Source organism: Gasterosteus aculeatus, chromosome 18 (assembly GCF_964276395.1).
Source record: "Gasterosteus aculeatus chromosome 18, fGasAcu3.hap1.1, whole genome shotgun sequence".
Lineage (NCBI taxonomy): Eukaryota > Metazoa > Chordata > Actinopteri > Perciformes > Gasterosteidae > Gasterosteus > Gasterosteus aculeatus.
Window position 1 is genome coordinate 12,330,695 of NC_135706.1, and position 13,777 is coordinate 12,344,471.

The following is a 13,777-nucleotide window of genomic DNA, read 5'->3' on the forward strand; positions in this document are numbered from 1 at the left end:
GACCAAATAGGACCAGGCAATTGAAAGTTATTTCTGGGAAGAACATTTCCCATTTATTTACTACATTATAATTATTTACAGCATGAGGATCGATAACGAACTTTACAAAAACAAATAAGTAATTGGCAGAGTTTAAGAAAACAGTCGAGATGATATAAGGTGAGAGCACAAGGAGTAAAAACAACCTAAAACCAGGACACCTTTCCGGATGTGCAACACACACACACACACACACACACACACACACACACAATAGATCATTTGAGTGGAAAAAAAACTGCCACACCTGTAACCGATATGAATGTCGAAGCGATGGTGGGGCTAAATCAGAACGTGAAAAACGTGTTTGTTGTATTGAAGCTTCAGCTACGGTTCTGCGGCTCGCAGTTGTAGAGCAAGGCAAGCGAGACTGTGTTTACATATATGGCTGCATAGTTTAAAACGTGTGTCTGTCTTTCTAGCGTCGTCCAAAGGGAAGGGGCGGAGCTGTACGGGGGACATGCGATCCAACGCGGGCACGGCGGCAGCAGCTTTTGTCGCCGTATTGTTCTGAGAAGCTGGTTGTTTACTATCCGTAGAGCCGCAGAGGGAGGTGGAAAGAGCAGAAAGACAAAGTGGTTTATCAAAAGTCCAAATGTTCCCACTGAAAATAGCAGCAAACAGCTCATCCGTTGAGCTCCAGAACTCCAGTTACAACCTGGTAATAATTTCTCTAAGCGACATAATGAGAGCCTTGGTTATAAACAGTTTACTAATTGATATTTAGGTGGATTAAAAAAAACAGGGATCAATAAAAGCTGAACTTGACAGTCCTGACCTACGTATTGGTAGATGTATTATTTAGGCGTTATTTTATGGATCCCTCTTTTACTAGATATCAATTAATGTACCGTTTGATAACCTTTTCTGAGGCTCTAAATCCTCCACAATTTAGTGCATTATTTGTGTAGGCTGTAGCTGATGAAGCTGTGGGGCTCTGTGAGCGGTTCACTGCTGGTAATTCTGGTGGACGAAGGACAAAACATCATCTTTGGACAGTTTCTCATGGTCCATCCGTGTCTGAGAATCATGAACTATGACCCCATCCACCCAGGCCCAGAAGAGCCGCTCCGAGTGGCAAACACTGAGGAGGAAGAAAAACAAAGGATGAATTTCCATCATAATATCATCAATGCTTCTATTACACACACACATTTTCTATACCCGCCACTTAAAAAACGGTCAATTTCCTATTTATATTGTCCGAGTAATATTGAATTAATAAATGAAATATGTGCTGAGAAGATTGTACGTACTTGAAGGGGGCAGCAGAGTTGGGCGGCATTTCATATGTGGAGGTCTTTGTGGTCTTATTATAGAAGAACTTCATCTTAGAGTTCTTACTGTATGCCATCGTCCACGGCTCTAAGGGACAGAGAGAGAGGAGACTTAGACACCTTGCACATTTTTTAATTAAGCGGAAGTCACCTGAGTTTTGCCCCACGCACCCTTTGACATTATTAAAACAAGTTGAAGTTGCAAGACACATTTTAGCTCAAAACAAATCCGCACCATTGACCGTCTTAATGACGTAGAGGCCGGTGGGGAGGAAGTGTCGGTCATCCCGGCCGGTGTAGGACAGCCGGGGGACTCCGCCAGAACTCTTTGTCACTTTCATCTCGAGCCTGGAGGAGAAGAGAAAGTAGACCATCCTGAACATTAAGTACATCATTATTTAAAGTGTGGCCTCCTATTAAATAGATGATGTTGCTCATTGGTCGTCCTGTCGTACCTGACAAAGATTTTCTCCATTTCTTCCAACCTGTAAACCTCCTTCACTCTGTTTGGGAAAAGACAGGTGTTACGTTCTTCCAGACAATGTTTTAAGAGATAAAGGAATCACTCTGAATATCAAATTGTAACTTCAATTTACCATTAAACGTGCATCTATTCTCTATTCATGTAAACTGGAGGGTTCAAGTTTCTGCATCAGATCTGCATATTCAAAAGGATTACAATCATTTAAATGAATACCTGATGGGGTTCATGTCTGGTCTGCTGGGTTTGGCCACCGCCTTCACAAACTTCTCCGCCATCTGGATCCTGGACATTCAATGGGCATTATTTACGGAACTAGAGAAAACCGGTTTTAAAAGTACGTTGTGTTACAATACGTGTCAATTTGTGTTTATGCTTTAGAGTGAGGTGATTTTGAAGGTGACGTTGTCCTACCTTTGGTTGAAGTGCTGATCTCTTACATCGGTGCCATTCAGCACCAGTGCATCCATAACGTGAACCGCGTTGATTCTGCGCTGAGCTTTGCCCTGAGGACCAAATAAACAATCAAATAAATGCCTTCATACATCTAAAACCATAATCACGAGCATCACACAAAATGTGCTTATTCAGGTGTATAAGAAAAAAAAAAGCACAACACGCAACTAAATTACAAATCATCTCAGAATTAAAAGAAAGCTTAAAGTTTTCGGGACTCCAGCTCACTTATCACGTCATCGGTGCCCCTCTCACCTCGCCTTTCAGCTCTTGGACAATCTCCACACTTAGAAGTGTGTCTCTCGGCAGCTCGAGCTTGAAGCTTTCCAGTTTCTTCCAGCGCGGAGGCATCTTCCCATCCCACGTGTATATCTGAGACTTCTGCACGCCAAGGAGGAATGGAGAGAACCAATATATAAAAACCTTCAATCACATGCTTTTTAAAAAGGTCACAACGTTGCATCGAAATATAAAAAAACAAAACATGAGCGGTAACAGAAAAAACATTACTGTGTGTAATGACGCATATAGAATAGGACCCGCGAATTCATTTTAAATACGGAAAACCTTGAAAAAAAAATACAAGCTGAAGAACTTAATTTTGTCTTTTGTGCTTCTTGGTGACTCACCCCAAGAGATAATAGGAAGATTTGCTCCCCACCTCCCACAATGCACCTGTGGTCCAGGATATGGCGCAGCTTCTCGAGTGTAGTGGAGTTAAGAGGTGTGAGCTTGCTCTGGAACGACTCCACTTCGGAGTTCTGAGGTGCAACAAAAAGTACAGTGACAGCAGAAAGAAAGATATGGAGACGAGTGTTTGCTAATACTCAAGAGGAGTGTATGACCTTTGTTTTAAAATCACAAAAACCTCAACATTGGGGAAATAATGTTATGGATTGTGATTTTATTTTCATTATTAACAAATGGAATTCTCTGACAAAACATATGTTCATCTGCACAGCCTTATTCCCAGTACGGATTCTTAAACCCAAGATTTATTTACGAACCTTAATCAGTTTGTGGAATTTAGACTTTGGGTCTGAGGAGGCCGGAGTGACCCTGGCCATGTCCGGGACCTGTTAGTGGAACAGCACAGAAACTAAATGCTTCATTCAACAAACCTTCCATTAGTTCTGTTTTGTTCCCATTTCAAATCGACTCAATGCATCCCAGTTTCTCAACTCACCCCCCACAGTTTCAGACACTCCTTTCTGATGTCTGCTTGCTTTGCCTCCATGAGGGTTCTGGAGAAACAAAGGTCATTCAGTCAGCCGTAAACATAAACGCCATCAGTCACGGCTGCACTGCGGAGGGGACGTAGAGGACGAGGGTCTGCTCATAGACAAGTACACAAAAGGTCACTCACGGGTCGACGACAAAGGCGTGGATCTTAGCCAGGGCTTTGATCTGGACTACACACAGGCTGCAATGAGAGGCAACAAGAGTTCTTTTAGCCACTCATTTGGAAACGCTAGGACACGTTACATTGTGGATAGTGTGTGTTTTTACCTCTCGTTGGAGTTGACCATAAACTGGTAGAAGTCGAGGTCTTCTTTGATGATGCTCAGGGGAACCACGTCGGTGACGTCTCTGTCTGTGTCCCTCAGCTGGTTCAGTTTCAGGTTGACTCTGAACATGTACTCCCTGACGGCTTCCGAACCGGGCTTCAGTCCGCGACACACTACGTACCTGCATCAACAGGCGCAGCAGAGACACGGTCTCATTTACATCACATTGACAAGTTTTAATAAAATGTCCCAGTTATCCAAAGCGTGAAAAGATATTTTCTAAAAGTGAGATCAGAGGACTTATGTGAGGGAACATGCTGATTACGAAATCAAAAGTCTTTTCCCGATAGTATTTATATTGACTTATAATGTACGAAAAGTCCCTCATACCTCTCAGAGTTGGCCGGCCTGCTGGTGACGGGCTTGAAGAGAGAGATTCTTTCGAAGCAGAGATAGAGCAGGTACACACAACCCACACTGAAGGGAGTGAAGAGGTCAAACGTCTTACAGACAAAGTGACCACCTTGAGGAGAAAAAATAAAACTGTTTAAAAAGGGAAATATTTGCCACGTCGATTAAAGCATAAATTCCTCGGTGCGTGCTACAATGCAAGGAAGAACTACAGGATATTTCAGTTTGGATTTTAATCTCTCTATGGCAGAGATCTTTAAGGCGTGATGTTTATGCACGACAAATTGTTAACTGAAAAAACACGTCTTTTTTTTTGCTGATGGTATTCGTATTTACTAGCGGCAGTGTGAGGAAGCCGAAGCTGCGTCAGCTGTGCTAAAGGATGTGGCTGGTACACGCAGGCACTGCTGCCACGGCTTGGTCACGTAGCACCCACTGAGGAATTACGATAAGATGCATATATGAACAGGCAACTCATCCATCCATGCACATGTATACACAAACCTGTCCTGAGGGACGAAAGGGCCGTGAGGAACTGACAGAGCAGCAGCTGTTTGCTCAGGATCTCCTGGATGTTTTCCTGGCCTTCAACAGAAAAACCCTAGCAAAGGAAGTCATCTCCGTTCAACTCCCCGAGAGCAAGAGCAGGAATATGTGACCTAACGTTCTGTTCGACGATGAGAGCAGTGGCTCACAAAAACATTCTCCGCGGTTTAAAGTACGTAGAAACAATCTCACCCCGTCCGCCATGAGGATGTGCAGTCCTCGTCTTTCTGTGCTCTCCTGGACAAAGTTTCGGAAGGCCGTGATGTTTTCCGGCCGGGTGATGTCTCCGTCCCCATCCACCCCTCCCTCACCTGGGGACAAACAGGCAAAAGGTCATTGCCGCCCGCTGAATCATTCATCGCCCCGAGACGTGACCAGGTTCCGCTCTCCTGGGCGGGGACGTGCTCGTACCGTAATAAGGCTCGAACAGCTCACTCGGCGCCGCAAAGAAATCTTCCAGTTTGAAGTCACAAGGCCCTTTCAGCGTCATGCCGAACCCTTTGGCATGCCAACGTCTCCGCCACAGTATGTACTCCGAGAAGCCGCCGGGCCCCGCGCAGACGTCGCCGAAGTACAGCAGTTCCCCCTCGCGGTCCTTTGTCAGAGGTTTCTACACAGCGAGAGAGCCTCGTCTCAGCATGTGTTCATAATGAGCACCTCGACGCATATCAGCTGCTACTTTGACCGACTCACTCACCCCTTGGGAGTCCTTTGGGTTGGTGAACATTTGGTCGAAGCAATGATCGATGTTGGACATTTTCATCGCTGCTCTGAATGCAGAAGGAGCATCACACAGTGTGTAATTGTGTTTAAAGGGTCGGCACACAACAGGGCTACAATCCACGATAAATATTGATTATCACAGAATTTATAATACATACAGATCACATATAAAAGTATGTTGAAATTTGCAAAAGATATTAAGTGAGATCTATCCTCAAAGAAGCAAATTACTCATACAATGTGATTGTTTACTAATACGATTGGTAACTGACCTGTTGAGGAAAATACCTCCTCTGATGGTCTCGTACGGGTTGGAACGTGTCCGTGCTCTCCTCATCTCCTCGCCTTCCAGGTTGTCAAAGACTGTCTGAACATCAATCGGAAACAACGGTTAACACAAAGAAAAGTCCATTGTGTTCTCATTCAGCACAATCCAGGGATCATCGGATGTAACAGCATTAGACTAAATAAATAAGAATCCATACAAAGATGTCATGAACTAATCCTTGTTGTGTAGTATGCGGGTCCTTGTGTAGACACCACATTGAGCATCTTGAAGAGTTATTTTTTGTGCATTGTTTAAGCTATTAAGTAATTTAACGTGAAGCTCACACACACAATTAACATCAAGTACCAGGGTTGTCTTTCTGAAACTGACCATTCACTGTAAATGCCTTCTATCTAAGTTAGATGTATACCACTGAACTATTAAGATTATGTTATTTTCAGTGCCAGATAAAAAAGGGAGTAAAATATGTCATAACTCACCTTGCACCTTAGTAAAGTGTGTAGGAGGTCTTCAGTGCAAAACTCGGTCTCATCCTCAATCTTAAGTTTTCTCTGGAAGGAATCAAAATAAGACTTCAAAAAACAAAATGTGTGCGTTTGAGGCAAAAAGCTGGGCCCACGGAGAACATTGTACATAATTTAACTCTGCGTGTATCTTGAGGATTTGTATTTACCGCTCCAACTTTCATCCAGTCCCTCAGCTCATCTGAATCTGGTGTCTCTGTGGTGCATTCCGGGAACCAGTCTACTTTCTGTGCAGCAGTGGGCTGTACAGACAAACAGAAAAGGAGGACAAAAAAAAACGTATAATCACACACACACACCCCTGAACACCATCAGCTTGATATTCTGATGTCTTCATTGTAATGTTAATTATTTAATGTGCTTTGTTCAATGTATTATTCTTATTCTAGCGTGCATTTTGACCACGCTGCAGGCTGATTCGGCACTTGCCAATTAAATGCGATTTGATGGTTCAACAATAAATATTTCACATAGTTCACATAAACCATCAGTGAAAACATCTCATGGTGATTATTTTCATTTGTGTACCTCCGGTTCATCGCGCCAGTCAACATTGAGCTCCCCCTGGAAGCCCTGCAGAGTGAGACCAAGACCCCTTCTTCCTCGCTGGTTGGAGGCCTCCACGATCTCTTTGCGTCCCTGGCCAAACTTCCCCAGTCCTTCACCCTCACGGAAGCCCATCTTGGCCTAAATGTATGAAATGCAGAAAATAGAAAATCCTGGTTGTACTGAATAAGCAATGTGTGCGACTTCAAATTCCGCCAACAGATTAATACCCAGTGTGAGTCGGGGTTTCAATATATTACCATGAGCTTCTGTGACACACTGTTGTACATAGAGAAATTGGAGGAGGCCTGTGTGGGGTCATTGTCTTGGTCATCGCAGGATGATATGGAGGGCATGGAAAATCCTGGCCTCTGATCATCCTGGTCACTGAGGGAATCATTTTGGCTGGAGTCTAGAAAGGAAAAAAAACAGATACACACATACAAACCATTTAAAAAATATATAGGAGCGGATAAACCAACGTAAACAAACACACTTTTTATGGTCCCCTCTGAGGTTTGACAATACTCAATAGAGAACTAAACCCTTTTTGAGGTGGCAAATCACAGCTCTACTAACAGTTTTGTATTTATGTTTATATACCTTGTCTGGATAATTGAGACTCCTCATCTGAGCTGCTGTCCTCACAAACCCTCTTCGTCCCCTGCACCACCGTCAGCGGTGCTTCGGCTCTCCTCTTCATTATGGCTGGCAGCAGAAAGGACAATACAAATGTTATACGACGGCTGATGGATGAGGTGCGTTAGCGCTCAAAGGGCAATTTTAAACATTTCAAAAGCTAAAGCTCTAAAAATAGAAGAAAAAAAACAAAAAAAATTAAGGCATGAAATGAAACGAGCAAATGACTCTGACTTTATTAAACAACAGCAACTATGACAATTAATGCGTGTAGGCGGTGCAGGAGATTAAACCATTACTCGACTGATTAATGGTTACCGCGTGCATTTGACATTATCTTTGACCTTTGCTTACCAAAGAGATAACATGGACACCTGGTGCGCGGCAATACGTGTGAATTGGTTACTTCCTTACACACGCATGCCCGATGAGCAGATTATATTAAGTACAAATAGTTCCAACAGTGACCAACAACAGCAGTCAACTGTCTGCTCCGCTCACAGTTTGGTTTAAGCAGAGTTAGCTTGGTTCTTTTCGTTTTTTTGGGATAGAAAAAAGTAGAAACCCCCGAGTTGGAAGTAATGGCAGCACATTCCTATAACAACGTTATATTATCAACAAGTCTCGCTTGGTTATTTTGGGACGTCCAACGTTATATTTCGCGCTTCCGCGTATTCAAGCTAGATTTAAAAAGGCTTTAACTGTGGCTGTTCAACCTCACATACAACACAAGCTACGTCCCGATTCCTCCAAGCTGCCAGAAGGAGACAAATATAATGTATTAACGTCACCTATCGGAAAGGGAACAAGTCACTGCAAATACGAAGTTACCTCTGTGGGTGTGTAGTAGTTAGCAGCATTCAGCTAAGTTTAGTTAAAGTCGGTCCATACCGCCCTCCAAGGAATACTATTGCAGGAAAACAACACAGCTGAAGTAAACGGGGTTTGTCTGCTTCGTGTCAGTGTGGGTTTTCTCGGTGTTTTCTGTGAAACGAAACTGCGCAGCTGTAGCATCGTTAGCTGTTAAGCTAGCTGAATTAGCCAGCTTGTTTTTTTATTTTTTTACCAGCTCAAACGAAACACTCACTTCTGTGGCCACACAGCAGCGACAAAACGTCAATTCCGCATATATTTCGAGCTTTCCTCGTTGGACTTGTATTTGCATGGAAACTTTTGTTACAAATACACGTTGTTGTGAGTTTACATTAGCCCGCGTTCTGCTTTTAGAGCTTTCAGGGGTCCTTTCTGTGTCGATGCCCCGCAGTGATGATGCGCCCGATACAACGACTGTCTAAACATGTGCCTGTGTGTGTTTTTGTTTAGTTATTGCCACATATTATTTATCTATTTAACTCATTCATGTCATTTAGTTCCCCGCTTTTTACTTAACTTTTTTATTTGGGATTTTACATGAAATTTAATGTAACATACCAAGGCAATTTTCTTGTATTGTTGATGAAATGCAAAGATACAGAAGAAATATTAATGAAAGAGAAGCAACTTCATGCTATATGACCGTGTTGCGATTAAAAAAGGCTACTTACACAATAAAAACACATGGTCTCCACTGAAGCTGTTATATCTATATCTATATATTAAAGCTTACATTTACTGTCATCACAGTTAAACTGATGACAAAACAAATGACAGTTTAGATTTTTGTGTGCCTGAAAGATATATCCCCGGCACTCATTTTTGAAAACCTTGATTTGTGTCATCTTTTGTGTGTGTGATTTAGTGATTGTATATTCCTTTAATGAGTCTCACATGTCCGTACCATTCGGTTAATCCGTTCTTGGCATGTGAGCTAAGGGATCCTGAGATACCCATAAAAACAACTATTAGGCTAGTCGCAGTAGTACTTCGCAATGGTTCATGAAAATAGGCCTCTGCTTTCCTGTGAGAGAGAAAGGCATTGACACACACGTCAGCATAACCTCTATGGCTCCGGACTGTCTGTACAGTGGGGTAAATCGGTTTTTGCCCACAGGCTAAATTAATCACATTCTCTGTGTGTTTTACAAAATGTGAGCGCTGAGCCTGGTTCAGTAGATCCAATAGGATGATTAAGGTTCAGGGCTCATCCTTTTGTGATGCAGCTTGAAGCGAAGCTGTCAGTGCATTGCATGCCATCATTGATGATACTGTTAAATCCTTCTCAGAAGACAGCGTCACTACCCTGAACTGCTGACCCCAAAGAGACAACAAGAGGAACCACCTGCAATCTGCCTCCTTTTGGCATTTTCAGAATACTAGAAAAAAATCTATTTTAAAAGTGGCTGTGGCTTAATTTACACACATTTACCAATATCTTTTAATTGTAATATGTTGTTTTGACAAAACTCACATGCATTCATTTCTTAAGAAGGTGATACTTTGCTTGATTTGTTTGTTTGCTTTGCCTGTTGACACACTTGCATTTCTTTTTTCAATGCTATTTGGCATTTTAAATTGACCTAAATCCTAACCTGCCTCCCAGCGGACGTCATTGCATCGTTCCTTTGCCATCCCTTGATTCGGTTGTGTGCTGCTTCCCAACATAATTGGTTGACAATGGATTAAGAACATCACAGGTACATTAATCCACCACAACTGCTGCTGCTTCGTTAATCCTCAACTGACACAAGTGCAAGGACACACAAAAACCCACACAAAAACACAATCCAACACCATGTGACCAGCTTATGCAATGAAACCAAGGCTTTATAAACCACCTGTAGGGACTGCTGGCCTCTCTTGTGGGAGATTGTCACGGTGCAGGTGTGTGTTTCTGAGAAAGGGAGCGAGGAGTGTGTTTCGAGGCACGGGGGAGATCTGCTGACACACTCGGCCTGGCGGAGAAAGAGACGCAGACGGCTTCACAGAGTTAAAGTTGCTTAGCAGACAGTCCTGAGGGCTGCTTGCAGAGGGTTCTCCTGTGGTCTCGGCGGTGAAGTGCTGGAGAGAACAACAACAACAACAATGTTTTTCCGCATCCCTCGACTGACCCCTGGATATATAAGATACCTGCAGGTGCGTACCATGCTTCAAGGCAATTCCTCTGCTTTTGATAGATTAGTCTTGGACATCAGCGGACCTCTGGAGCAAATTTCATTAGAGCTTCCAACAACTGTGTGCATCTAAATCAAGCACATTTCCCCTTCTATGCTGCTTCAGTAAAACGGGGTGTAAAAAATCATATATTTATTCCTGAAGGAAAAGTCAAGATAAATAGAAAAGAGATTCGCATTGAATTGTCACTTCTCTAAGCGCTTGTTTTAAACCGATGGGACTGACTCATCATTGCACACAAAGTGCCCATTTGTGTGAGTGTGCATTTGCAGGATTTAGAATAGAGGATTGCGGCAGCCTGCCTTTAAATGGATTTGAATCAGAGATGCACTTAGCTCCTCAGCTAGAGCCGAATGCCATTTAACTGGATCTCCAGAGGAATAGCATGAGATCCGTGTTCCTGAGTATCTCAGAGACCCCGCAACTGGATTTAGGAACATACAGCGTGGCTTGTGCCTGTTTTAAAGACGGACCGTGTCAAACCTCATCATCTGTGTCTCAGATAGGTTTACGTCAGATTATTCATCGTCATCCTACATGGATGTGGTGACCAACTGCTCTCTCTTTCAGACTCAGGCAGCTCAGACGGTGGTGCAGAACCGCGAGGGCGCCGTGATGGCGCGGATGGCTACCCTGCTGGGTTTCATGGGGATCGGCGTGTCCGGCTACAGCTCCCGCCAACTCACACTGAACTACAAGCCCGCCAGCCACCTCTTTAGATAAGGCGGATGGAGGACAAGGACGTGTACATGCACACACACACACACACACACACACACACACACACACACACACACACGCACATCTTTCGGTTAAAGTTTGACATTTTGGGGAAAATGAACCGCCGGAGAACTGTGGGAAGTTAAACTGTGGGAAAAAACTCTTAACTCTGTTTGAAATATCAAGAAAGCAAACAGGCGTGTTGCCCAAAATGTCCTATTTTTAAATAAAAAGCAATATGAAAGTACTAACAATATTGAAAGAAGTGAAACCAACAGTTTTTATATTAATGTTTTTAATTTATCTTCCGTGCATTATTGCTAATAATCCCCTCAGTGTGGTTCATGTTCAGTGTCATCCTGGTTCTGGATTTTATTCTTGAGATTTCTTTGCTTGCGATGAACAGATTGTTGCCTTAAGGCTTCGTATGTGCAGTAAAAAAATACATTTTGTTATTTAAAACTGCCAGTCCTTTTAAGCTATATAAGTGCAGTTATTTTCTTGTGACGCGGTGGAACAGAAAGGCAGCTTTTGATGTTACTGATGACTTTGTTTGACATTATACATGAACCACAATTCCTCCCTCGAGTCCCTCGTCTTATCGTGACAGCATCCCTTCAGACTTCCCGATTTAAATGACTTCCTTCAAATGCATCAATGGTCTTTGATGCAATGAATTTCTTTCAAAGTTGTCATTCTTTTAATCACCATTATTCCTCTGGCACTTTGCTCTGCCTGGATTTTTAGGGAGAAATCAGCAGCAGCTTTAACTTTAACTAAAGGCCTTTATGATTCAGGCAGATTTCACTCCTGATTCTGAAATCGACAACATGAGTTTCTCTGTTATCTCTCTCCTCTTTGTGAGCATCAGAGGAAACCGTCAGGAATTAATCCCCGTCTGTTTGGCTTCCCTCAACTCCTACACATACACAGTTTTTAATCATCATTTTTAATCAGCAACAGAAACATAGGAACATGGAACACGTGGTGGTTAGCACTGTTGCCTCACAGCAAGAAGGTCCTGGATTCCAGTGGCCTTTCTGTGTGGAGTCTGCATGTTCTCCCCGTGTCTGCGTGGGTTCTCTCCGGGTTCTCCGGCTTCCTCCCACAGTCCAAAGACATGCTCTGGGGATCAGGTTAATTGGGGACTTTAAATTGCCCGTAGATGAGTGAATGTGACTGCGATTGGCTGGCGACCAGTCCAGGATGAACCCCGTCTATGGCCCGAAGTTGGCTGGGATGGACTCCAGCCCCCCTGCGGCCCTGTGTGCAGGATAAGCGGTTTGACAACAGTGTTACCGCTCGATGTGTGAACAATGCTACTTTGCACTTTTCTTTTGTACACATCTTGTACATAATCACGTACGTGACACTTTGACGCTGAATGAAATGAGTCGAACGTGACGTTGGGTGCTACCAGCCTGTGTTGTGAGCTGGACTGGGTGACATCTAGCGGGATTGACGCACTGCGGTGTCGTTGTCAGGCAGAGGAACCGGGACAGCCACCCTGGATCCCGCCTGAACCAACATGTGAATCCCCCCCGGATCTCAACCTTTTGCACCCCACCGTCAGACGAGATGAATGTGAATGACCTGCGGTCTCTTAACATAGGTAGACTTTTTGGACTGTGTATCTCTTCTGCACAATGTGTTGTGGTGGAATGGATGTGACTCTGACAGCGTAAGAATGTATGTAGGGAGCTTATCAATAGTTTGAATATGTAGGAACAGATTGGCATGTTAACCGGTCACACGGCGTGTGCCGCTGAGACAGTGATCCCTCTCAGATCCTCTTACGATACGATGTCTTTTTTGGACCAGCTTAGGCTCACATGTGAGAAGGGTCACTAACCCTGAAATGGAGACACGTAACAGAGTGACAAAGCAAGAAGCCTAGTTATTTTTGGGGGGTAATTTTGTGCTGTAAATTAATATCGTAGAATAACGTAAAATTGTCTTTTGTATTTCTTGTGGGTTTTGTAAGGAGTTAAATTAGGCTTGTGTCCAATGGGGATCAGATCGAGTGTTAGATACATTTTAGTATTCAAGTATTATGTTTCCCGAAGTGGTTTAAAGCATTACAAATGCACAACGAAGCACCCGTGAACTTGCATTCTTTTGTACTATTTAATCACTCTGTATAAAGAATAAATCAAAAGATTGTAAAGAACTTGGAGGATTTGTATGTGTCTCTTGTGGATTCCTTAAGAACTCGGTGAAGACAAAAGGAAAGATTACTTCCTTCGTGCTCTAGATGTCAGCATAGATTTTCAGTCATTTGCTCACAATGAAATCGCGAGTGAGTCTTACTTATTCATTCTTTGCTTGGATGTCCAAATGTCCATAATGTCATTTGATTTGACTCTAAACAAAATAAAACTCTTGCTTATTCTGCGACAATCAGTCCAAAGCTGTTTTGATGTCCAAAGCAAAATTATGTCAAACTTTAATGCATCGACACAATGCTCTAGTGGTGCGTAAACCGCCACTTTTTCTTTCGCTAAAGGTTGTTGTTTGTCGCTCTACACGTGGATTTGTACAGTGACTTTTGTGCTGAATCACCTTCT

General features: G+C 43.1%; 1 protein-coding gene and 1 long non-coding RNA gene across 4 annotated transcripts; one reads left to right on the top strand and one right to left on the bottom strand.

Annotated features, from left to right (window-relative positions):
- Window positions 1-27: 27 nt before the first annotated feature.
- On the bottom strand, window positions 28-8,724 carry cmtr1 (cap methyltransferase 1). Of its 3 annotated transcripts, XM_040160407.2 has the most exons (25): window positions 8,527-8,707; window positions 8,271-8,346; window positions 7,404-7,508; window positions 7,061-7,212; window positions 6,783-6,941; window positions 6,404-6,496; window positions 6,210-6,281; window positions 5,714-5,808; window positions 5,416-5,488; window positions 5,130-5,328; window positions 4,911-5,029; window positions 4,677-4,773; window positions 4,152-4,284; window positions 3,763-3,942; window positions 3,620-3,676; window positions 3,440-3,497; window positions 3,261-3,329; window positions 2,883-3,014; window positions 2,509-2,634; window positions 2,212-2,303; window positions 2,014-2,082; window positions 1,772-1,819; window positions 1,552-1,664; window positions 1,296-1,404; window positions 28-1,123 (listed from the first exon to the last, which is right to left on the bottom strand). In XM_040160407.2, exons 3-25 carry the CDS (start codon window positions 7,501-7,503, stop codon window positions 988-990), a joined length of 2,481 nt encoding a protein of 826 aa, XP_040016341.1. In that variant the 5' UTR covers window positions 7,504-7,508; window positions 8,271-8,346; window positions 8,527-8,707; the 3' UTR covers window positions 28-987. The 3 variants fall into 3 exon arrangements, with proteins under 3 accessions (XP_040016341.1, XP_040016339.1, XP_040016340.1); XM_040160405.2 differs by lacking the exon at window positions 8,271-8,346 and having other exon boundaries at window positions 8,527-8,724; XM_040160406.2 differs by having other exon boundaries at window positions 8,271-8,710.
- A 1,403-nt stretch (window positions 8,725-10,127) lies between these two features.
- Window positions 10,128-13,380, top strand: LOC144389384 (uncharacterized). Its single transcript, XR_013453385.1, has 2 exons — window positions 10,128-10,451; window positions 11,061-13,380. It is a non-coding gene; the product is annotated as an uncharacterized LOC144389384 (long non-coding RNA).
- The last annotated feature ends 397 nt before the right edge of the window (window positions 13,381-13,777 follow it).